The sequence below is a fragment of the Myxocyprinus asiaticus genome, chromosome 30, assembly GCF_019703515.2.
Source record: "Myxocyprinus asiaticus isolate MX2 ecotype Aquarium Trade chromosome 30, UBuf_Myxa_2, whole genome shotgun sequence".
In the NCBI taxonomy this organism is placed as follows: domain Eukaryota; kingdom Metazoa; phylum Chordata; class Actinopteri; order Cypriniformes; family Catostomidae; genus Myxocyprinus; species Myxocyprinus asiaticus.
Window position 1 is genome coordinate 3651581 of NC_059373.1, and position 26814 is coordinate 3678394.

General features: G+C 35.7%; 1 protein-coding gene across 1 annotated transcript in view; it reads left to right on the plus strand.

Moving 5' to 3' along the window:
- The window catches only part of LOC127420859 (rap guanine nucleotide exchange factor 5-like), an 83153-nt gene that overhangs the window by 12064 nt on the left and 44275 nt on the right, over positions 1-26814 (plus strand). Inside the window, exons 3-8 of the mRNA XM_051663440.1 lie at positions 1520-1626; positions 5345-5466; positions 7533-7695; positions 20875-20956; positions 24350-24398; positions 24563-24639. Coding sequence (XP_051519400.1) covers positions 1520-1626; positions 5345-5466; positions 7533-7695; positions 20875-20956; positions 24350-24398; positions 24563-24639 — 600 coding nt within the window. The remainder of the gene's footprint in view (positions 1-1519; positions 1627-5344; positions 5467-7532; positions 7696-20874; positions 20957-24349; positions 24399-24562; positions 24640-26814) is intronic.

The following is a 26814-nucleotide window of genomic DNA, read 5'->3' on the forward strand; positions in this document are numbered from 1 at the left end:
AGGTTCCCACGACCCCTTTTAGGGATCAGGTGGTGAACCTGAAAGCACTGCCCCAGGAGGAGGCAGACCCAGCCTTGGCGTTTCTGTGTTCGGTGCGTGCTTTACGCATCTATTTGGATCACACGGAGAGCTTTAAAAGCTCTGAGCAGCACTTTGGTGGACAGCGGAAAGGAAGTGCTGTCTCTAAACAGAGGATCGCCCACTGGGTCGTTGACGCCATCGTGATGGCATATCACGCTCAGGACGTGCCGCCCCTAGGTGGGGTTACGAGCCCACTCTACTAGGAGTGTAGCGGCCTCCTTCAAAACCTGAATGAGTGGTTGCATACCAGCTCCTTTTATACCCGTATGTCCGGGGGAGTGGCATGCAAATTCCACTCGCCAATTACCATTGGCCTTTTTTCAAAAAGCAGAGGTGTTTGGGGCTCCCAAGAGTGACCCCTAATGTCACTACATCGACACAAATTCTCGTTCCCTCCATCAGGGAACGGAGGTTATGAAAGTAACCAGGACGTTATTTTGTATTGTCTATGTACATTTCTGTATTTTTAATTGCCAGGGTAAAACATATACATTCGATTTTCTACCATGGTGTGGACTTTCCATTGACTTCTACTGTTGTACACCGAGCTAATGATATCGCCCTTCCTCTAAAACTAACCCTCACACAAACCCTTTTGCATTATTAATTTGAAAGGGATAGTTCACCCAGAAATGAAAATTCTCTCATCATTTACTCACCCTCATGCCATCCCAGATATGTAAGACTTACTTTCTTCTGCAGAACACAAATTAAGATTTTTAGAAGAATATTTCAGCTCTGTAGATCCATACAATGCAAGTAAATGGTGACCAGAATTCAGAGGGTCCATAAAAGACATAAAGACAGCATAAAAGTAATCCATAAGACTCCAGTGTTTAAATCCATATCTTCTGAAGCGAAATGATAGGTGTGAGTGAGAAACAGATCAAAATTAAAGTCCTTTTTTTACTATAAATCTCCACCACTGACCAACCCCAACCAATAGGTGGCTGAATGTGAAAGTAAAAGTGTAGATTTACAGTAAAAAGAACTTAAATATTGACCTGATTCTCACCCACAACCATCATATTGCTTCAGATGACATGGATTAAACCACTAGAGTCATACGGATTACTTTTATGCTGACTTTATGTCCTTTTTGGACCTTCTAAGTTCTGGTATCCATTTACTTGCATTGCATGGAGCTACAGAGCTGAAATAATCTTCTAAAAATCTTAATTTGTGTTCTGCAGAAGAAAGAAAGTCATACACATCTGGGATGGCATGAGGATGAGTAAATGATGAGAGAATTTTCATTTTTGTGTGAACTATCTCTTTAATACAGATATAATTTAGTATGTTTTGAAGAAACAATTGAGATATCTTAAATACATCTGTTATTTTTCTTTCTTTTGGGTTGTCATTAGATTTTTGGTGTTTTATGTTGTCAAGCAAATTTAATTCTCAAATTCTCTCTTTCACTCTTACACTCATGTAGACATGTTCTCATAGTTTCCCTTGTGCTGGACGCGCGCTGAGAAATGCGTTTCTTTCACATGGACCATATCCAGCTAAAGACAAGATTCACCTAGCCAGGATTATCAGGTGAGTGTGTGTATTTTTATCTCTGACGTGCATCAAAGCATTCTTGCATCCGTCTGTGCTATTTTTAATAGTTTTTTATGTAAACATCCTACAGGAGATGGTAATTTTTGACCGTTGCAATGCATCTCACTCTTTTTTCAACATTTTGCGCATGAGTTTTGAGACCCAGCGTCACAGAATGGCAATGTTTTTTTAAAGCAACAAATGAATACACTTTTTTTTATTATATTAAAAAGCGGTAAAAAATACACAGTATATGCAACAGTAGCTGATACTTTGAACTGCATCACAACAACAGTTTTGGTGGAAAAAAATTGCACACTGAATGTCACAGCTAGTGTTAACTTTCACAGTTTTTTTTTTTTTTTCATAATTTTTGTCTTTTGATGAAAATTTAGTCAATATTTCATCATGTCATATTTATTCATTTTAATACATTTTACTCTGACTAAAATAACATATCATTTTATTTGGAAAAAAATAAATAGCATATTTTAGATGATGATAATGGCTAATTGAAAAAACATGTATCAAACTGTAACAGAGCAAACTTTAACCAAACGTTATAATATTTAGAAAAATGCATAAACTACTTACAATCATTTATACATATATAGAACATTAAAGATGGTTCATATGTAAGTCTGAACAACATAAGAAACCTGTCCAGAAAACCTGAGCTTCTGCAATAATAGCTTATAATCAGTAGAGTAGTGGGGATATTGCTTTTAGAAGTTTCTCTGTTGTGAATTTCTCTGTCGGGGATATTGCGTGTAGTGCATTTTTAAGAACTTTATGCATTCTAAAATGTTAAAATAACACAAAAGTATGCTTAAAAATCAAGATTTTCCCATTGACTCCCATTATTTGCTAAAGTCACACAAAAATATGCTTAAAAATCTATATTTTTATATCATTAACTTCATTAAACTATGCTAGGGTCTCTGAGGATTAAAGACACCATGTCAAGTTAAAAACACTTGAACTTTTAAAAATGCGTCTTGCTTTTGTTCCATTCTGTTCCTCTTTGTTGAGCTTTTGTAATACCAGAACATGTTCTACATGAACAGCCCCTTACAGTGCATTCAATCACTAGTATACTCTATGATTTCCTTGGGAATCAAACCCATGACTTTGACATTGCTAGTGCATGGAATAGTTTAGGAACAGTCATTGCTCAACTGGTTGTTACACGAGAGTTGTGTCTAGGGTTGCCACTTTAGAAGTTTTAAAATAATGGACACGGCCCCTAACCACATCCTCCACAGTTTTAGCAATAAATGCGTTGAGTTAATATGCGTAATTAATAAAATATTGTATATCCTTTCTTATATGCTAAAATGAGAACTTTCCTGACCCATGACTTATAAAAAATGTCCGGTAAAATAATGTAAAAATGCTACAGTAAAAAAACGAGAATAGGGTAACAGTTAGTTACCTTAATGTGTATAGTCATTTATATATATATATATATATATATATTTAACAAGACAATGCATGCAATTTTACAGTAAAATAATGTAAAAAAATAAAATAAAATTCAGATGTAAAAAGTATGATTTTACTGTATAATTTACTGTATTATTTTTAACAAGACAATGCATGTACTTTTACAGTTTTTATTGTTAAAATTACGGTGAATAAAAATAACTGGGTGTTCCCAGAAGTCCCTGGCTGACCCATTACATTTCATTATATTTAATTTAGCTTTGACATGTTGTAAGGAAGGCACTAATTGTAAAAATAAATAAATAAATAAAAATTAGATTTTAAAGCATATTTAGTTTTGAGGTGAATTTTGTGACTTCCAAAAACAATGGCAGTCAATGGGAAAATCTTGATTTTTAAGCACATTTTGCATTGAAGTGACAATTGTTTTATTTCAAAAAGCTGTGACATTTAATATGTATTTTTTTTTCTTCCAAAACTGTTGTTTTTGTACAGTTCAGAGTGTCAGCTATGGTTGTGTTTTTTTTTTTCTTAGTTAATGTTAATTTCAACAAATAAAAATATATTTTTTGAATTCAAAGTTGTATATTTTAACATTTGTTAATGCATTTTGAACTAACAATGAACAACTGTATTTTCATAGACTAACATTAACCCAAATTTATAAATGCTATTGAAAAGAAAAACATTGTTCACTGTTAGTTCATGATACCAAATGCATTTACTAATGTTAACAAATAGAACAGGGGCCTAAAATGAAAATGTTCTTAAGAAAAAAATTATGAAAGTTCGTGAGAACATTCCTATGGGCAATTTTGAAAAATGTTTTAAGAAGTTCTCAAATATTTTCTTAAGAACATCTTAATTTTTTTCTTAAGAATAAAAAGATACTATTACCCCTGGAGTTTGCTAGTTTGAATCCCAGGGCTTGCTGAATGACTCCAGCTGTGTCTCCTAATCAGCCAAATTGGCCTGGTTGCTAGGGAGGGTAGAGTCACATGGGGTAACCTCCTCGTTGTCGCTATAATGTTGTTCTCTCTCAGCGGGGCGCGTGGTGAGTTGTGCGTGGATGCATGCGGAGAATAGCGTGAAGCCTCCACGCGCACTAGGTCTCCGCGGTAACGCGCTCAAGCCACGTGATAAGATGTGTGGACTGATGGTCTCAGACGCGGAGGCAACTGAGATTCGTCTTCTGCCACCCAGATTGAGGCGAGTCACTATGCCACTACGAGGACTTAGAGCGCATTGGGAATTGGCATTCCAGATTGGGGAGAAAATAAAAAAAAAGAAGAAAAAGATAGACTGACATTATCTGATCATACTAGCCTGCTCATGGAGTTGTCTTGTGTAATAGCCTAGAACAAATTCAATACTTCAACACAAATGTAACGACAAATGTATCTATTAACCTTTTTAAGCAGCAAGCACCTCGTGATCATTTTTTTATGTAAAGTGCATGAGATGTCTTAGTTTAACTACACTACCCATCATAGGAGAATCTACTTGCTGGTAACCATTTGATAACTTTTAATTTGACATGGAAGAAAAGAAACAAATGCTTCAGTAGAAAAGAGGTTCTTGTTGAGGAAAATAATGCAAGGAAAAATTTCTGCTTGGAAAGCTTGATAATTATATCATGTCGGAAAGTAAGAAGCGGGTAAATGGGAAAGGGTGGTGGAGGCTGTCTCCAGGGGTGAGGCCAGAAGGGTGGCACGGGTGGCAGCTGCCACCCTAAAAATGAGCTTTGCCACCCCACCTGCCACCCCAGCTCAGACCCTGCTCGCGTCCTGGAGACGGTGCGCAACGGCTTAACCCATCCGTGTTACGCATGGTCCATAACAACGTTCCGCCCATGTCAGGGAGGACAGCACCCCAAGAACATAAGAAAAAAATAATAAGAACTTTCTTAAGAATTATTTTGTTTGTTTTCGGGAGTACTTTTTCCTTAAGTTAAAAATTAAGAAGAAATGGTAGTTAAGAAGAATGTTCTTCTTAAGAACGTTTCGTGAATCCGGCCCCAGTATTGTAAAGTGTTACCATTTTGGCTTTCGTACATTGTAAATATAAAAGCTAGTATTTTTTAATTTGCAAACAACATATTATTTTTTATAATATCATCATTTACTGTATAAATGGCTCTAAAATATTTACAGTAGCTGCCTGGAAAGGTGGTCCCTTGCAAGGAGATCATATATTTTGGCATTTTTGACATTAAGGTATATGAATTACATGGTTACAGTAATGTTTATGTGTATGTGTGTCCGTACAGGAGGAGTTATGTTGGTGTGGAGTTGGTACAGTGGCTGCTGGAACAGTGTGTGTCGGTTCAGTGTCGGTTAATGGCGTCACGTGTTTGGCAGGTGCTGCTGGAGCTGGGAATACTACACTCAGGTAACACACACACACACACACACACATACACACACAGAGAGAGACACACATAGGGTATGTTTGGAATGGTGTTACCTGCTGTTTTATTTTAATAGTATGCAGTATTGATACTTTGCATTGTATGTAAATTTTCTGTATGCATGAAATAAATGGTTGACCTACTTTGCCAAAATGTGCAGTATACAAGCACTGTATGGAATATGCAGTCTCATTCAAGGACAATGCCAACCTTCTAAACATTAGGGAACACTAGTGAAAATGCTTCTATTTAGCATTTTTCTAATTTAATTCAATTGCAATTTAACATAATAACAATATGAAATTTCTTATTAGTTTTCTTAGTACACAGTATCTTCCCCTTTTGCTTTAATAACAGCATGCACTCGATCTGACATGAACAAAACCTGATGATTATTTTTACATGGCACGGTGTACGTATACGCAGCTTCCTTGAGCACTAGAGGCGCTACAACAACATTGACTTTTATTCACTTTCACACAAATCAAGAGTGAAAAGGCAGATTATCAGTTCATAAACACTTACTTTTCGTCCTGTTTCTCACACAGTGATATCTAATGATATCTAAACACTTTTACTATAGCGTACGACGTGTAAGATGATGCACTGTAACATCTGCATTCCATAACCAACTACATTTACAAGCTTGTTCAAATGCAATCAAACTGCACGGTAGCTCAACTGATAGAGCGTTGCAGTTGTGATGCAAAGGGTACGAGTCCTGAGCTGAGACGTGAGCCGAACGGGTTATGGCGTAATTGCTTCAGCATTTGCTTTTTCAATCTCACATTTGCATTTTCTGGCACTATAGGTTAGGTTTAGGTTTAGGTTTAGGTTTAAGGTTTAAGGTTTAGGGTAGGGAGGTCGGTTTTGTTGATTTAAAACTCGATAGAGCATTAAACTTAAGAATCTCATCTGTTTGGGAGAAAATGTAACTCGCTTTTAGCGCCACACAGTGGACATTTCACCTCAGAACTGCCAGAATATGCATAACGATCGACGTAATATTAATTTGCAAAAAGGTCACCACAGTTGTGTACTTTTCATGAGATCAGGCTGTTATCCGGTATGATTTGATTTCAACAGAAGCAAGAAAATCTGACCGTTTGTACAAAGGAGTTAACACGATCAATGTCACAAATGTGTTTATATAATTAGTGACTTGGACAAAGTACCTCTTAATTTTGCATCATAACATTTCTTTGTTTTTTTTGTTTTTTGGGGGGGATTTTTCCCCTTTTTCTCCCAATTTGGAATGCACTCTAAGTCCTCGTGGTCGCATAGTGATTCGCCTCAGTCCGGGTGGCGGAGGACGAATCCCAGTTGCCTCCGCGTGTGAGACAGTCAACCCGCGCATCTTATCACGTGGCTTGTTGAGCGCGTTGCCACGGAGACATAGCGCGTGTGGAGGCTTCACGCCATCCACCGTGGCAACCACGCTCAATTCACCATGCACCCCACTGAGAACAAACCACATTATAGCGACCACGAGGAGGTTACCCCATGTGACTCTACCCTCCCTAGCAACCAGGCCAATTTGGTTGCTTAGGAGACCTGGCTGGAGTCACTCAGCACGCCCTGGGATTCGAACTAGCGTACTCCAGGGGTGGTAGCCAGCGTATTTTACCACTGAGCTACCCAGGCCCCCAACATTTCTTTGTTTTAATTATTTATTTATTTTTATCTTAAAGGAATATTCCAGATTCAAGCTCAATCGTAAGCATTTGTGGCATTATGTTGTTTACCTGACTTGCCTTTTTGTGGTAATCAACAGAATGCCACAAATACTGTCGATTGAGCTAAACTTGTACTGAACCTGGAATATTCCTTTAAAACGTTCTGTTAATATTCAAGTTTAAATTAGATTTTGAAGCTCAACATTTTCAATGTGGGATCTCAGACTTTTGGACACCACTGTATGTTTTTTGCATCTTTCATTAAATCTGTCCACTGTACCATGGTAAAAATCTCTCTTTCTCTTTCTCTTTCTCTTCCTCTCTCTCTCTCTCTCTCTCTCTCTCTCTCTCTCTCTCTCTCTCCCCTTTAGTTGACCAGCGGTTGGTGTTTGAAGACTCTAACACATACTATCAGTTTTCATTCGAGGAGTGCGACACTCAGGGTTGTGAATTTCGTAATGAGGAAGAATGGCAGAATGGAGTCAGTCTGCTGCTGCAGCTCGTTCCCTACGTACAGTTCAGAGTCGTCAGTCCGTAAGTACACTCTGAAGTAATCATGCTACATGCTCATTTGTCTTGGTGAAAGAACTTATGCAACATTCCATTCAAAGTCGGATGTGAGAAATTCCGACTTGATATCTCCAACAATAAAGGCATTCCATTGCCCGATACATGGAAGATGACGTATACGCAAACAATACTGTAGTGCTCCCATTATCTTAGCCGGTTTACAGTTGTCACCAGAGATGTCTCCTTGCAACCAATTTGAAAAACAATGCTGCAATACTAGCATTTGTTGTACAGGTGTATGATTATCAAAAGACAGCTTTTGAGCACCTGTCTCTGCAAACATTAGCTAAACAGATTTAAGTGAATATTTATCATTAACGCCCTATGTGCCGACATGTTTGCGTGATGTGAAGCACCTGCATCTGGGTGAAATCGGAGTTGAAAGATTTATGCACGAGTTCCCAAGTTGGAAGTCTGACTTGAAGGAGCATTCCATTGCATTTGTCCTAGAAGTAGTTGGATATTCTGAAATTCTGAGTTGAATTGAACACAGCATTAGGGCTGTAAGTCAGTGGGTATTTCTGAAATGGCATACTACTATACTACGCAATCTGTTTTTGCAGTATGCAGTTTGTATACTGTGCAGAGTATGAGAATTGTCAATTACAGTGTCAACTTCCATTTTCACTGTGACAAATAAACCAGTAGTAATATCGCCATTTTTAACATCTCCTTAATTAATTGATCATTTGATTGGCCTGCTACAAGTTAAGTTAAATTGGAATAAAGTTGTAAAATAGCCATAATTATTTAATATACTATATGATAACTGGACAGCATTTGCTGAATTAACACTTATGTTGTGTTCTAGTCATTTTGACTTTTTCTTATGACAATCTAATTGGGATAAAATTCCTTGACTTTGTTCACATATGGTATCTGAAAACACAAAGAAAGTTTGGACTATTTTCTTACATTGTTTTTGGTTTTGTTTCACTTTGTTACACTTGTTGTGTTCCCGGTCAAAAATGACCGGCCATTGGAAATAAATGGATTAGACCACAAAATACAGAAATATTAAGTGTTCAGGAGCATCCCACTCCTTTAGAAGAGCACACATGTGGATGTGTGCTTGCACACACAAAAACCTTGAACATGCACACACACACACACACACACTCACACACACAAACACATACACAATGTGTGTTGAGCACCCTTTTGTGCATCGTCTTTCCATGTACACTCTTTGAGGAATATTCAAAGATTTACTTATCATATTATGTTGTATTTGGGCTCATTTGAATCAGGATAGTCTGCTGTAAGTTACAGTATGTCATTTTCTATGTTATATATGTTTCAGGAAGTAATAAGGAAAATTGTGATAAAAAGACACCCGTGTTTATTATATTTAAGTGTAATATTTATGTTAGTTTCATACACTAATACTCACTGCAGTTTGGCCTCTGAGTGAAACAAATTTGCTCATTGCATTCTATTAATTGAGACCTTTCCAACATGGCTATCTCATCTTTATGGTTTTACCAACTCTGAATTACATTCAGATAACAAATTTGCAAATGATGAGAACGAAACAGTTCTTATTTGTGAGCAAATTTAAAAGTATTATTTAAGAATTGGTAGGATCAGCTAAATGCATTGTAAAGTCTAGATTCTAAGCTTTAAAACGACACCCGTTTTGTTCAGATCAAGTGAGTGGTTATTAATTATTATGTACTGTAATTATTATTTTTTATTTTGTTTTGCACAGGGAGTGCCCCCCCCCCACTGGCCCGGTATAAACTCAGTTCAATGAATCATTCTATCAATAATAATGTTTAAAAAAAGGAGTAAAAAACCTGTCTATTTAATTACTAAAAAATAAGTTTTTAAAAAGATTTAGTGCAATAATCTTGTGATAAATATATGCAATATGTGAGATTTATAAACAATCTTAGTGGGCCGGTCATTTTTGACCGGAAACACAAAACAAACCCAGCACAAGGGTTTAAGATGAATTGTTATAATATAATTGTTGTATATAATTGTAGGTCAAGTGAGAACGGTGTAGCCTAATACTGTTTGAAACATTTATCGTTGCATGTTCAGTGCGGTTTTAAACTTTTTTAAATAGAAGGCAGTATACACTATAGTGCAACATGCTTGTCTCCTTGATTGTCTATCATGTGTACATCCGTTTAATTTGGATGCAGATGTGTTGTTGGTCAGAGCAAGAAACTGATTGTTCTACTGATTGTTTTTGTGACCTTTTTTGTGTTTTCCCCTGTTAATTCTGTAACCACAAATCCTAATGAATCAGGAAATGCAATTGTGTATCCATGTCTGTATGTATGTATGAGAGTATACAGGTTTACATATGAACTTTAGATGAGTAATTCTCTCTTTTTTAGAAGGATGTTGTGCTCCATCTGTGCTGTGAAGTTGATTCACAACTGTTCAGGCATCACAACCATGAGCTCATATTAACAGTAACCAAAACTGCCCTGCAGAGTCAAAACGTAACTACACATTTTGTCAAAATAGAGTCTGTCCAGTGAAAGACAGGTTTGGCTCAACTACAGTATGCTCAGATTCAGAGGAATTTGTTGATCCACATTTACCTTCACAACCAAAAATCTTTGGTATTTTGGCAATTCCAAATGCTGGGAATTTTTGATGCATCTCGAGACGTGTTGTTCTGAGTTTTAAACTACGTTTAACTTGAGACAGCGACCTAAAAACACTGTTTATGATGGAATGCAACCAAACCAAGTAAGATGCTCCACAAACGTCCATCTGACGCTTGTGTACATTGACATATAATAAATCTATCTTGGACAGATTGACAGATTCAATTGCAAAATGGATTACTGTGGACTGTAGACCAATGATAGTCTGATGTTCAGTAAAATGAAAATAAACAACATATTGCCTTCTATGGTATTACAGTTAATTATCTGTAGTAGGGCTGGGCAATATGGCCAAAAAATGTAATCTCGATTTTTTTATCAAATTTATGGACGATTCACGATTCGATTTTTTCAACTTATAAATGTACTCCAACATGATTAAAACTGTATGTGCTATATTAGAATCCAAGGCAACCTGGTTAGAGAAATCCAAGTTCTTTACATTATAGGAAACAAAAGTGTGCAAGAAAAATGTACAAATATACCACAGGGGGAAGTTGTCAACAGAGTGTAAATGTAAAATAAATTAAAGTCTAATAAACCCAGGTGTTCAGAAATAATAGAATAAGACAACTGCAAAATAATTCTTAGCCAGTGTAGGTATTTATTTTATCTAAACCAAGTCTATCTAGAAAGTTATCTAGAAATCAATATCTATACATTTATCAAGTTTATCTAGAAAGTACTCACTGTACACAGATCAGCCACAACATTAAAACCACCTGCCTAATATTGTGTAGGTCCCCCTCGTGCCACCAAAACAGCTCCAACCCGCATCTCAGAATAGCATTCTGAGATTATATTCTCCTCACCACAATTGTACAGAGTGGTTATCTGAGTTACCGTAGACTTTGTCATTTCGTATCAGTCTGACCATTCTCTGTTGACCTCTCTCATCAACAAGGCGTTTCCGTCCACAGAACTGCTGCTCACTTTTTTGTTGTTGGCATCATTCGGAGTAAATTATAGAGACTGTTGTGTGTGAAAATCCCAGGAGATCAACAGTTACAGAAATACTCAAACCAGCCCGTCTGGCACCAACAATCATGCCACACTCCAAATCACTGAGCTCGCATTTTCCGCCATTCTGATAGTTGATGTGAACATTAACTAAAGCTCCTGACCCGTATCTGCAGGGATTAGATAATTGCATGGATGATTGTTGGTGCCAGATGGGCTGGTCGAGGCCAGTTATGGTCTTAAGCCGGTGTATACCTGCATGATGAACGAAGTTGAGCTACAGTCACACTGTGCACAATCATACTGGGAATATTACCGGTATCTTTTGTATCAGTCTCCGTGTTGTTAACCTGTCACGTGAACACGCCACACACGTGCAGCTGATCAGATTGGGAGCGGCATTAAGACAAGAGCTATGAATAATTTTTTTTCTTCCTTATTCAGCGTTCGGTAGATTCACAACATATTTAACTTTAGCGTTTGCAATTTTTTTTATTCATATTTTTTTGGCAAAATCTCGATTTCTTGATTTAAAAAAAATACAAAATTGTGTCAAAACGCAAATTTCGAATTAATCGGAAAAACTGGAAAAACCGCCCAGCCCTAATCTGTATTATATTTATATTTAAATATAAATATTTAATCATTATATATTGAATTATTTTTATTTTGGGGGCTTTCTCTGCATATATTTTCAAATGCGATTAATTGCGATTAATTTGATTAATTAATTGGCATATCATATAATTAATTTGATAATAAATATGAATCGATTGACAGTCCTATTTTGAAGCCATTCTTCTCAGTTTAAGTGTTAATGTAGTTTACTGTGTTTTGCTTTCGTTGGGTAGAATAGCCTGCATGGCTTACGTTTTGATGAAAAATTACGAAGATAAAAAATAAAATATTTGGAATAACATGCACTGATAAATCGTGCACAAAAGACCTTACGAAATATGCTTAAGAATAAAATTCTTCTTATCTACAATTTTTTCTTATTTTCAGACTTAAGGGGAAAAAAGTTAAAAATATGTTGTACATCTGAAAAAAAAAAATCTTGTTTTCATATTTTTACTTAATAGCAAGATACGTTCTTACGAACTTCTTATTAATCTTTTTTTTCTAAAGAAGATTTTTTTGTTTATCCAGAGGGGGGAAAAAGATATCAAGAAAATAAACAGGGGAAATTTTCATTTCATGTTGACTTTAACGTAATTTTCTGGAGATGTGCTGGAAGATTTGATTTTGTGTTATTAGCTGTGAAGGGCAGAGTTGATATTGTAGAGAGATGTGAACCGCAAGATTACATTTGAACAGACAGTTGATGTCATTTTCAGGAAGGTGAACATGGGATGGCGTTCCGTGTCCACGGCAGCAGTTTTTTTCTTTGTGACGGAATTGGAAACGACATAGCTTGGCCTTGGTGACACCAGACACTGGGCTGTTCGATTCCGTTCAGCTGTACAGAGCGCCTCTTCGACCCCAATCAGCCAGAATCTCTCTGTCTCAGTGTTTCTCATCATTCACACGTAGCAAAAAATAAGATCCTCACGCCCAAATCATCCAAATGATACTGTATATATACATATATATTGCGCTCAGTGTAATTTCGAATCATGAACGAATAACTCTTTTGAGCCATTTCTTTTAATGATTCGGTCATAAAGACTCACAAACTTACAGGTTATAGGTTTGAATCAAACAAATCACTGAATACGTTAGAGCGATTACTGCACTGAATCACTTTCCGATGTTTGTATACGTTGGCTGTATGCAAAAACAAACCTACAGTTCGATCAGTGTAGTTTCTAATCATAACTGAATTACTCCTTCGAGCCATGAATCTGTCAAAAAGGTGTACTCACAAGATATAGGTTTGAGTCAGTCAAATGAATCGCTGATACATTTAAGTGATAACTGAATCGACTACCTTTTCTATGTTTCTATACGTTGGTTGCATGCAAAAACTAACATGCACAAACAGTATTATTTTGATTCATGAACAAAAGACTCTTTCGAGACATTTCTTTTATTGAATACATTGGTCAAAAAGACTCACAAAAGTTATAGGTTTGAATCAAACAAATTGCTGTCTATGTCTTTATACGTTGCATATACAGAATATCTTGACTGCATGCAAAAGCAAACATACTTACAAGTCTTATTTTTATTCCTCTAAATGGCAGCAAGTACTAGAAAAAATAATTTTACCTCTATAACCTTCCATCACAATATGCAGATCTGAAATATAGGTGGTGCTATAACACATTTTAGCCCTCACAGATGTGCTCGTCCATACACATTCAGTCTAATTTTCAGTTCATGCACCACCCCCACTGTTTCATCGAATATCTCGGCCTCTGAGTGGACTAGAAGCTCAATCTAGGTGTCATTAGAAAACTAAGATCTTCCCCTTGCAATGATATGCAACATTTTATCAATCAGTAGTTGATAACATATATTTACGATGATTTGTTTAGCATGCTTTTTCTGCTGTACCGCATATTTTGTTCTGGACATCTAAGATAAAACATTGGATTATTCACACAAGTGTTAAGGCCTTTTCTCACCAAGGCGACGCGATAATAAGAGGCGAATTGCCGACGAATGGCCCTTGCACATACAAAGCATTCGAATGACTGCAGTTAGGACATTCACACCTTTACAGTAGGTGGCGCTAATCGACAAGCTATTTTACTCCGGTACGGTAGGTGGCACAACGCACCTTTCAGCTGGTCTACCCTCCACTTATGGCAGATGAATAGAAGAAGTATTTTACAAGCAAAACTGATTTCTCTACAAGCTGCAGCACTGATGAAGAGTTTGTTGTTGATTTGCTCAACAAGAAAACATTTGAGACACTTCACGAACTATTTCAGTTCACCTGCTGGACAAGATGATTGGCAGTATTATCATGTGTACACAGTCTGAGGGGTGATTAGAAAGAAACGAGTGTAAAAAAAATAATAATATTAACAGTTAAAACATGTTATCATTTGGAACAATGCTGATTATAGTCACTGTTAGATATTCTCTATATAATTGTTTCAAGTAAAAAAAAAAATTTAATTAATGCATAATGCACACAGTATAATGACTGTTGTAGATGTTGTCAATTTGAACTATACTGATTGTATCTTATTGCATGTGTATCTAAATTTGCTCAAAACATGTTACTAATTAAACGTTACGGCATTTAAATGCTCAAAAAGTCTACATAATGCAAGAAATACAACACCTCACCCAACAAAACCATCTTCAGTCTGACCCATTCCAATGACAGCTGTTAACGACTATTAACAATTGCACAGAAATAACAATTTTTAGGAGACAAAACCACGTTTTTGGTATACAAAGGCATTCTGATACAACGACATACAGTGCACTGCAAGTCCCAGCATTCGTTTTATTCATCTTTGACTAATAAAAACACTTAAGATCCGTACAGTTGTTTATTTACAAATGTGATACAAAGAAAAACATGCTGCAATAAATGTTATATTACTGCGGCATATGTATTAGAGATGTAAGAGAACTCACTTAAGATTAAATGCAAAGGAAAAAATACAGCAATATGGAATACATAATGAAGACAATCATGTAAGATCAGAGATCTTTTTAAAGGGGATGCAAGGCAGTGATGCAGCAATATCATTTACATATTAAGAGAACCCATAGGAGAAAAAAACGTTTCTGTTTTTAAGGCATTTGATGCAAATGAAACACACCTCCTCACTGATCAGTATATTCTCAGGAGTTCCTTCAGCGTTCAATGTTGGTGGTCAAAACAGCTTTCTGTGCTTAAATGCCACCTGCTCTGCTGGTTTTGGAAACTGCAGAAGCTCCTGACATGTGATTCCCAGCTCAAATTTTATTGGTCGGAGCATTTCTTCGCTGGGTGAAGAAAAAAAATGCGACAAACTCACCTTAAAAAAAAATCTTTGCTTTGTTGGTGCGCGATTCGGCGCAAATGTTCGTTCCAGGTGTGAAGGGCTCATTAGGAATCCATTGTTTCCATAAAAAATGTTAATTGCATTTGCCGTGAAAAGGCCTTTACAGAAATCATATTTCACTTTGGGATTCTTTTGAAAATGTTAGAGCAATGAAATAACTGTACAGTCGCATTCCTGAGAATGAGAGCTTTCATTTGATATATGACTTCTCTATTTAAGTGCTATTTGAAAGACTTTTATATTTACCACTTTACCAAATTACCACTAGGTGGCGCTCATTTGTGAAGCGGATTTTTTCGGGCCTTATTTGTTATTTTATGTAACATAAATGCAGAACTTATGCTTATCTATGAAAAGTTCAGATTCCAAGCTTTCAAAGGACACCCCATATGCCTGACTTATATAATTATAATTATAATTTTATTTATTTATCACACATTATACATTTGCACATATACAGTGAAATTCATTTTTTCACATATCCCAGCTAAGCTTGGGTCAGAGTGCAGGGTCAGCCATGATACAGCGCCCCTGGAGCAGATAGGGTCAAGGGCCTTGCTCAAGGGCCCAACAGTGGCATCTTGGCGGTGCTGTGAACATATAGTGACGTGAACATTTTAAGCGTAAACGTTTTTCGCGATATAGCGCCCTGTTTTGGACCTGCCGGCTCATCCACAGAGTTGAAGAGGTAAATGTTACAAAAATTGTACTGCTGCAAAAATTATTTCTCAGTTGTGTCCTAACCAGCTACGGCGGCAACAAGCGGCATATCGTGTTATTGGTCACTTGAATTGTGTTTCATTGATTCACATAGATGAACATAGAAACCACATAGACATTTTCAAATTAGCTATGACTTTGTCACAATGTGCAGCACTTTTGCTTTCAGTGAGGATAGAAAAATTGCTTGTTTCTGGAAACTTGCCACGGAAACAGTCAACGTTTCGATACATATGACCTTTATTATGACGAGACAGAACATGTCAAATAACCAGCTGAACATGATATGAAAGGCAAATGAATCTAAACTTTGAATACAGCTGCACTTTTCAAGAGATGTCACGTAGTTTCCCTGTATCACTCACTGTTTGTGTTTGCTGTTGTGTTTTGTTGTGGATATAATTGCGTTTTTTGTTAATTTGTGTCGTGCAGGTCACGACTTTATATCTTAAAATAGAAAAACCTTGCAGCTTCTTATGGCTTTTATCCAAGATTGTTTGGATACTGCCTCTCTTTCAAACACCTTCACACACACACACACACACACACATGCACACACCTCCACTCTTCATTTGCATATGATTTACATTTTATCTTCAGTTCTGGAGAAACTGGTAATGGCAGCGTGGGGTGAGTGAGGTTGAATTTGAGTATGTGTGTGTGTCTACATTTGCTTGTGTGTTTGTGGTTCAGAGTGCATTTGAGAGTATATTTGTGTGTCTGGGTTTGTATTTGTGTGTGTGTGTATTGCACTCTCAGAAGGCATGTCTGACTCATTTAGAAGTCGCCGCCATTACGAATCACTTCATCCGTCGACGTTTCTCGCTGGAGTTGGGATGCGGAAAGACAGAGCGGGAGGAGAGATGTAGCGTGTGATGAAAGTGTGTCAGTGTGTGTGATGAATGAACTGACACTAAAGAGAACGAGTGAAACTTTGGCCCACTTCTCAAACTCACTGGCCCAGTTTAAGTGCTCTGTAATATGGACGGATGTGGCGGCTGATTTGTCCCACATTATAGCAGGTTTCTGGCCTTTATTCTGTTCATGTGCTGATTTAAACCTACTCTATCTGCTCTACATCCTTTAAAACAGGGATTTCAGTTTGTTCAGTACTCTTGTTGACAGTACTCTTTGCTAATTGGTGGATAATGTACCGGTTGCAGTGTTGCCAGATCTCGCAAGAGAAATAAGCGACACAAAATAAGCGAAAAATAAGCGATCTTTTCCCGTGTGGGGGATTGATTGGCATAGAAATGTATTCACTATAAAAGTATAGTATACATTAGCATGTGTAAAATAATGTCTTTTCAGTAAATGGATCCTTAATATAAAATATGTCCTCAAAATAATTAAAATATTTAAAAAATAAACAATTGTCCGTCTAAATCGCTCTCTACTGCATATACACTGCACGGTTTACTGCGATAAACCGTTTGGTTTTTGCTTTCATGAAAGAATTACTGGAATGAAAGAATAACGTTATTAACTGGTTATCAGCATTTAATAATAACATTTTTACTCCGAAAATTGTAGGTTGCACATTATTTTACAGTACGTGTACTTTTAGTACACTTAAAGTGTACTTACCGAAGAAAGTACCGAGTAATATTAGGTAACTACATGTTCTTAATGTGGGTTAAGTTTAGGTTTGGGGTTTGGTTTAGGGTTAGTACCTAGTAATTACTATAGTTGTTGTAATTATATAGTATGTAAATGTAGAACAGTACTGTAAAATTAAGTGCTACCCAGTTGAAAGGTTCTTTGTTCCAATTTTTGGTTACATTCTGTAAAAATGTTGTTAGTTTTCGTTTTTTTTGTTCCTTAAACCGTTTTTAATTCCTGCTTAAAAATAAAGGTTCCAACTGATCCTTTGCAAAACTCCACTCTCCTTAGTTATTCACTCATAAAATATATTTTAAGATTTACTTGTTTCAATTTCAACAAAGTTCAATCAGATTTAATTTAGTAATCTTTAACAAAATAAAATTGTAAAAATTAAATATTTTAAGTTTTATTAATTTAATTTAGTTAAAAGGTACACAATTCAATTAGATGGAATTTTGTTAAGAAATTTGGAATACGTATGTGACAAGGAGGAAGGCGGGGCCGGGCCGTGACTACGCATGCCCGGGCCCCAATCGGGCTAATCAGCCGAGGAGAGGGATAGGTGCAATGAGATGTGGCAGTTCGGGAGAGAGAGAGCTACAGGCAGCTGCCCCGTATGCGTTTATGTTTGTGTGTTTTTGTGTTTGAGTTTATTAAAACATTACTTTGATGCTTCATCCAGTTTCCGGGTTTCAGCACCAATGTAACAGTGTCCAATGGAAAGGAGGAGGCAGGAACCGGACGAAGCATCTAAGTAATGTTCAAATTTTTGAAAGCATCAAATTTAATATTGTGATATTGTTTTTACAAGGGCTGGAATGAAGTCAGACATGTTAGCACATTTCATCTGCCATTTTTATTTAAAGCAATTGTTAAATGATGTACTAATGTGATTAAAAGCAGCAGCGACTGCGAGTCAGAATGGAGGCAAACGCTTATCACATTCAACTGAACAGAGAAAAGCCTCATTTAATATAAACTACAACTGATAACATTAGTGGAAGTGAGAATCAAAACGTCTTATAATTGTACAATCTGATGTCATTGGAGAACCTTCAATGACCATCAATGTTCTGGTGCTTTAAAAACCTAGAAAGCAAAACACTGATTTGAACTTATAAGGAACATCAAGAACTTTTTTAATCTCTAATGAACCATATAGCATCTCAAGAAAAGGGTTCTTAGTGAAATTAGTTTTTGTTGAACACTGCAAAGAACCATTGAGGAACCTGTATTTTATGGCTGATTTTTGATCATAAAAATGGCTTTTTCTTTGTCTTTTTTTACATGTATTTGTACAAGAGACCTCAATGTGGATGTTAGGTTAAATGTCATGCACTACATGACAATCTGGGGGTGTGGTCAAAGTCAATTTGAGCTTCAGACTTCTTTTGGGGCTTCATATGTAAAACAGTACACTACCAGTATGTGGCATGAGAGAGCTGAGGGTTTTACTTTCTAAAGCTGTGTTGGGGTGTTTACTGCTTCTTTACTGTGCATAGAATGTGATTTTTTCTATACAAATGGACCCAGATGATTCTCTGTCAAAGCTCAGGAGATTTAATGGAGTTCGCTTGTCATTTAAGTATGAACTTTGTCTCAGATGTTTCTTTCAAAATGATATGGGAGATATAAACGAAGGCACAACTGTGACAATTGTTGACCTATAGTAAGAGTGTACAGCTTTAAAAATAACTGTGGATAGCATAGCTCAAGCAATCTAATCTTGGAAGAATTTGATTAGAAATGATTGAGTTCATTAAGATTTTGGACTTTTGATTGGAGACTGTACCATGACTTGACCTCCCATTTCCAGTGTGACGAAGGAACTGGACATAACATTAGTCGATATTAAAGGCATAGTTTATCCAAAAAATTAAAATTCTCTCATCATTTACTCACCTTCATGCTATCCCTGTTGTTTATGACTTTCTTTCTTCAGCAGAACACAAATAAAGATTTTTAAAAGAATATCTCAGCACTGTAGGTCCTCACAATGCAAGTGTGACCAGAAATTTGAAGCTCCAAAAAGAACTTAAAGGCAGCATAAAAGTAATCCATATGACTGCATTGGTTAAATCCATGTGTTCAGAAGCAATATGATATGTGTGGGTGAGAAACAGATCAATATAAGTCCTTTTTTACTATAAATTATCATCCCTACCCAGTATGGGGCAATATGCACAAAGAATGTGAAAGTGAAAGTGGAGATTTATAGTATAAAAAGATCTTGAATATTGATCTGTTTCTCAACCACACCTATCATATCACTTCTGAAGATATGGATTTTACCAATGGAGTCGTATGATTATTATTTTATGCTGCTTTTTTATGCTTTTTGGAGCTTTACATTTCTGGCCACCATTCTTCGTTCATCTGGCCATAATTTTTCATTTGTGTTCAGCAGATGAAAGAAAGTCACACGCATCTGGGTTGGCATGAGGGTGAGTAAATGATGAGAGAATTTTCATTTTTGGGTGAACTATCCCTGTAAGACATTTTTACATGTAATTGAATTTAAAAAATGCTAATTAACCATATTTATTTTTCTGTATGATACCTGAATGGTAACAGTTATTGTTGTCAACTATGTGGCAACAATATAGCATACTACTGTTTGAAATATTTATCGTTGTATACGTCACACAGTTTCACATACAACCCTTAAAACATACAGTAGCAGGCAGTATGCAGTGTCAGTGTTGGTTAAGTAATCCACTGCAAATTAATTATTACTTCTCTAAATTTATAATCACATTACTTATTACTTTAAAGTTACTATCTAAACACTTTTCACAGAAATGTTTTTCAGCTTAACAAATTAAAAATAATGTCTATATTTCCTCCTTGTTCATCATAGCACACAAGTTTCTCACTCATTTCTCATTCACAGAAATGCAAACAAACGCTCATATGAACATAATTCATGGTTTAAATGGACTCCACATAATGTTATTATAGAAATACCTGTATGTGCAACCCAAGTAATGTATTTAAAAGTAATTCACCTAATTGAAAGTGGGAAACTGTAATCTGATTACAAGAATTGAAAACGTAATGCGTTACTCTACTTTTTGATTAACAGTAATTGAATTACAGTAACTAATTGCTAGTACTCTATTCTGAACATACGTAGCATCTGTTTCACTTGATCCTATGGGTCTTGTTGTTGTGCAGAATATCAATAACGTGTGTCAACTCACATGAGATGCAGGTATGCATTGTCACTTCAAAGGTGTGTGTGTGTGTGTGTGTGTGTGTGTATCGTCTTGCAGACCCGAGGAAGACCCAGACAGAAAGCGAGATATCTGCAGCGAGATTCTCCAGATGAAAGCGCTGGAGAGACTCACGTCTACAGTAAGTGTGTGTGTGTTCGCCTGCTGACCCATGCAGCACATCTCTGACTCCATGTCTTCATTCCCCTGGTGTTTGTAAAGATCCACTCCAGCCTGAAAGAATCTCATCCATCACACAGACACTCGTGTGCCACCAGTGGACAGAGAAACCATCCGTTTAACTGATCCGTCGCTCTCCAACGAACACCTACATACAGCCGCCACAGTCATTCCTGAACAGGTCACTGTAAACATGACAGTGCTGCCCTCATAATGCATCACAAATAAATGCAAATGATATGCTTTAATAGACTTCTCATGAAAATATATAAAATCAGCTCCGATATAAAATGACAATACAGAAAATGAAAAATGCAGTGATCAGAATTTCAGAAAACTGTGATTAAACTCTATAAGTTATGGGCAGTTGATTCAAAATGTGTGTGGATGATTCTCAAAACACCTGTCAATAAAATGTCCTGGTACTATTTTACTCCTAAATCAAAAGAAAGAAATACGAAATTCTATTTTACATATGGGAAATGAAGCCTGTTTTTAGGACCATTAAGATTTGTTACATTTTGACATTATTTTCATGACAGTTATGCACATTTTACCAACCAATCCTCATTACCGCAATGTGAAAAAAAAAGATGGTCATTATGACAATCTCATTACTGCAACATGAAGAAAACTATATGTTATTTAACTTTACAGTACTTATACATCATAGTAGTACTTTCTTGGTACTGCCTTTAATTTGCACAGGTTTCTTAATTTTTTTCAGTAATACAGTATAAAAAATGTGTGTGTTACGGTAATGAGAATCATCAGTAAAAATAATGTGAAAAGTAAAATTAAAATGTCCTGACACATTATGGTAATGACAATTGGGGGTAAAATGTTTCTAACTGTCCTGAAAATAATGTCAGAATGCAAAGATCGTAATGTCCCAAATGCAGCCGTAATTTTCTTAATGCAAAGTATAATTTAAAAAAATAATTATATTGATTTGGGGTTAAATATGACCAGGACTACTACTTGACAGGTTTCGTGAGAATCACCCATCTATAGATTTTTTATTATTATTAACATTATTATTATTATTTATAAACAACAAGATTTTAGGTTAAAATGTAGTATGAATGTATAAAATAAATTGTGTATATTTTAACTTAATCTTATAAACCCTTTTTGCCTTTACGAGTTCATTTGAAATGGGGGTGTATGGAAGTAAATTTATGACTAAAGTCTTTGAAGCATAAAAGCATGTTGAATTGCTCTAATCAAAATTATAAATACATTGAATTTACAGTGCTTGCATTTTGCGAGGCTGAAATTTAACATTGCTGTATTTTTAAGCAATGAATATTTCATTTGGAAACATTTCATAACTAATTTCATTATTAAAAATTCAACAATAAATATTCACCTTCCAAAGTTCATTTTCAAAATATTTAGTTAATTTGAAAATACAATCTAGATTTTTCGACAGGTAAAATTCAGACCGTTCTATTTCGCTGAACAAAATTCGCTTCCTCAAATTCAGTGGTTCAAATTCAGTTGGAAATTCAACCTTCCACATCCGGAACTGCAGGAAAAGCAGCAGAGTACCGATGCACAATCTCCAGCTGATGCTATTCGTTCTCACCAGTAGGTGGTGCAAGGCAATTGGGTGTTGACTGCTGAAACTTTCCACTGATTGGTCAACCCGTGTCATCATCAGTTCCTCAATGCCGTACAACAGAATAATTATCCACCACTGCGCAACTATTATTGCAACTATATTATCTCTCTCTCATCAAACAACAGATTGTTAAATAGATTATTTGAATGAGCTACCACTTTGTTGTATGTCATGCCACATTAAATAATAAAAATACATTAAAAAATATTTAAAAAATCAACCATTCTGGGCCTCTCCAAAATTAATTTTGCCTAGGGCCTCTCAATGTCTAGATTGCTGTGTAGGTAGACATATGCATAATAAAGTAGGGTGACCACAGTTTATTAAATTAAAAATGTAAGATGCAATTATTCCATTAATATGATTTGCTTGAACATGTATTTTTTTATCTAACATTATATCATGGTGAAAACTGAGCCTTGTTATTTATTTATTTATTTGCGTTTCCTGAACTACGTCAATATCTGCGTATTACTGTAATTTCCGGTGCTGAAGTAAATAATTCCAAAAAACCAAGGACTTCTACACAGTCGAGGATTTTTAAAATCAGAAATGTACTGACAGACATAAAATATTTAATAAACATTCAAATAATCTTATCTAGGCTAATATTATATACATTTTTAGCAGAGACATCTCTGCCTATCTTCATTTATAAAAGTCAAAGCTCAGTTTTCAGGGATAGGCTCCAGTACCTTCGCGACCTTATATAGGATAAGTGGGAATAAATTAATATGTATTTATCACACACACAAAAAAATAAATAAATATATATATATATATATATATATATATATATATATATATATATATATATATATATATATATATATATATATAGGCTGAGTTTCCCAAAAACAAGTTGCAGCTTTGACTTTTATGATCATCTTAATTAATTGTGCATCGGTACTCTGCTGCTTTTCCTGCAGTTCCCGGATGTGGAAGGTTAAATTTCCAACCGAATTTGAACCACTGAATTTGAGGAAGCAAATTTTGTTCAGCGAAATAGAACGGGCTGAATTTTACTTGTCGAAAAATCTAGATTGTATTTTCAAATTAACTGAATATTTTGGAAATTAACTTTGGAAGGTGAATATTTATTGTTGAATTTTTAATAATGAAATCAGTATGTTTCCAAATGAAATATTCAATGCTTAAAAATGCAACTTTATTAAATTTCAGTCTCGCAAAATGCTAGCACTGTAAATTCAATGCATTTAAATGCTAGCACTGATAATAAATGCATTTATTTTTTAGATTATAGCAATTCAGCATGCTTTATGCGTCAAAGACTTTAGTCATGAATTTACTTCCATATGTGTGCAGTTTGTCAAATGAATTTTTACGAGTAAAATTTTTCCATGTACTCTAAATTAATTAATGAGGTCCTTAAAGCTGCATGAATAATTATACATTATATATTATATACAGTATACTGTATATTCTTCTCTTGATGTTTGAAACAATATTATGTCCACCATTATCCCATGAGCACTCTAACAGTTTTGGGAGTGATTTTAGTGTAAATTCCCAGCTCTTTTAGCTTTTGCTTTAGTTTCCTAACTGCTGTGAAATTACTGTACTCTAGAAATCTTCATACAGGCAGAGCATGTGCTTTTATCTGAGTCAAGATGAGCTCATTTGCATGTAGAGTTTAGTAATGGCAGCTCACTCTTGTGGTTTACCTGAAATAACATTTTTAAACGTTTTATTTAATTTTTTACACAGGTACAGAATGAACTGGCTGCTGCTCTCGCAAGAAAAGCCAAGAAATCAAGTAAGATTCTGGATCAGTTTTTGAAAGCTGGGTGAAAATATGGAAATCATTGACCATATGATCAGAATTAATTGTGTTTTAAACATTGTTGCATAGTTTATTTATTTATTTATTTTTAATTAATGTTTCACTTCTGATTGTTTGGCACTGTTTCTACACTCTAGTGTCAGTTGACGACAGCTTGGAGGCAACAGACAGTTCTCCACAAGAACCCCAAAAACCCACCGAAGACAACAGCAAGGTACACACACAAGCGCGTGCGCGCATACACACACACACACACACACACACACACACACACACACACACACAAATAAATCAAAAACTGCCAGTGTTAGCGATTTTCTATTTTATTTAATTTATTTTTTATCATGCAAAAAATAGGGGTCCTGAGAAATCACACCTGTTTCTGTGACAGCACAGACTCTGTACGCAGCAATCTGGGCATGGTAACCAACCAGAAAACTCTGAATGGAAGACAGGGATTTGGGAAAATCCTTCTTTTTGTGATATATAAATAATAAATAAATAAAAACAAAAAGTTAATTAAATTAATTGAATAAATGCTAAATGTAAATACAAATTTGAAAAGAACCTGAAATATTGACTTGATGTGAAATTATTTGATTTTGTGAACAGAAAGAGACTTCTGAGTGATATGAGACATGAAACTAGTACAGCTACTGTACTGTATGTAAGTTTAGCATCACTATACTTAAATATTTAATGCCACAATTAACCAATCACAATCAAGTATTCCGGAGAGTCATGTAAAAAATCCTATAATTACAGAGGCTTTACGAAAGCCTACGAAATGATGTTAAAACAGCCACAGATTGACGTTTTTGTGGTTCATGTAAAACGTCTCCAGAGTGATATTTTCTTGTGAGACGTTACCTTCATTGTCCTGAGATGATCTTGCTTCTCATGAGCTTATATCCTCATTTATATGTTTGCCGTTGTATTCGAAAAGGACCTTAGAGTGCATGTACAATACATTCATGTTTTTTTCATACGAGTGTGAGAGAGAGAATGAAAGAAACAGTGAATAGAGTCGAGTGGGCGGCAAAAGCTGGTCGTCGAGGTCTCTCGGCACCTTCAAATGAAGGAAAGCTCTTGCTCTAGATCTGAATGATTCATCAGTCTGATCTCTGAGAGATAGTACAGGCCCAGAATAACACTCTAATTGTCTTGTGTAACACACTGAGGCCTGGTGTTGTTGTTGTCCAAGAGGAAGTTATCATACAGAGGACAGGAAATGATGCAAGACAGTTTAGGAGGTTTGTTGTTTGGGTCTTGTTGTGTGTCGGGAGCGGCTTGCATAACTTTATCAACCTTATGAACTTCACAGGGAGTCGTTGCGAGACAAGAGTGTGTGTAATACGGATGTGCCCAAAGCCGAATACCTTATTCGGAAAGGCACAAATAATGACTTCAATACAAATAATCGAATTCATCCGAATAATAGAAAAAATATTCAGAAGTCAAATCATCCAACGAGCACAGGTATAAATCAAAATATAAATAATACATAAAAAAATACCCAAAATGACAAAGACATTTTGAGTCTGTGTGAAGCCAATACTACTACAGTGTAAACCTTATGAATGATTTCAAGTTCAGATCGGATTGATACAGTCTCGACAGTCTCCTTTAATTGTGCGCGTCTCAGAAATCTAAGCTTGTCGACGTAAATTTAACTAAGATACTATATCATGCACGTTTCCAAGTTCTTAAAATGCCTGTTTGTTAACACATTAACACCAACAATTCACACATAAGGATCCATAATCCAACCTGAGTGTGATGTTAAATTCCTAACCAGAGATGTGATGATTTTGTAGCGGAGCTCGTCTGTCCGTCTCTTAAAGTTGACCACATTTACATCCATCACCAATTAAGGTAACTGCATGGTTAAGCCTTTATTCCCAAAAAGTTGATATGCTCCATAGAGGTTTAAATACGTCATAGTGTAAATCTATTCAGAATATTCCTGCACACGGAGGATTGCGGAGAAACAAAAACATGCACTTTTTCTCTTCTTGAAATATAGAGGCTCTCTTGTCATTTATTCCACTGCATTTATCTAAATCTGCATGTGTAATTTAACTAAATAATTATGTCCTTCGCATTATGTTAAAATATGTGCAAACAAAATAAGCCTCAAGTGTATCATAAAAATTCCTGATAGATTTACGGCGCTATCACCTGTTTGTAGGCAATAGTCATTTATTCTCATTTCTTTTTATGTTTGTATTTGTTTAATATTCGCTGCAAAATGTGTGCTTGACATTTCACAATTGCTTGATACCTCGTACCTATAACGTCGTTATACATGCACACTGCACAGACATAAATTACAATTATTTTTCAGCAGATATTAATGTCATATTAAGCTTCATCTGGTAGGAAAAAA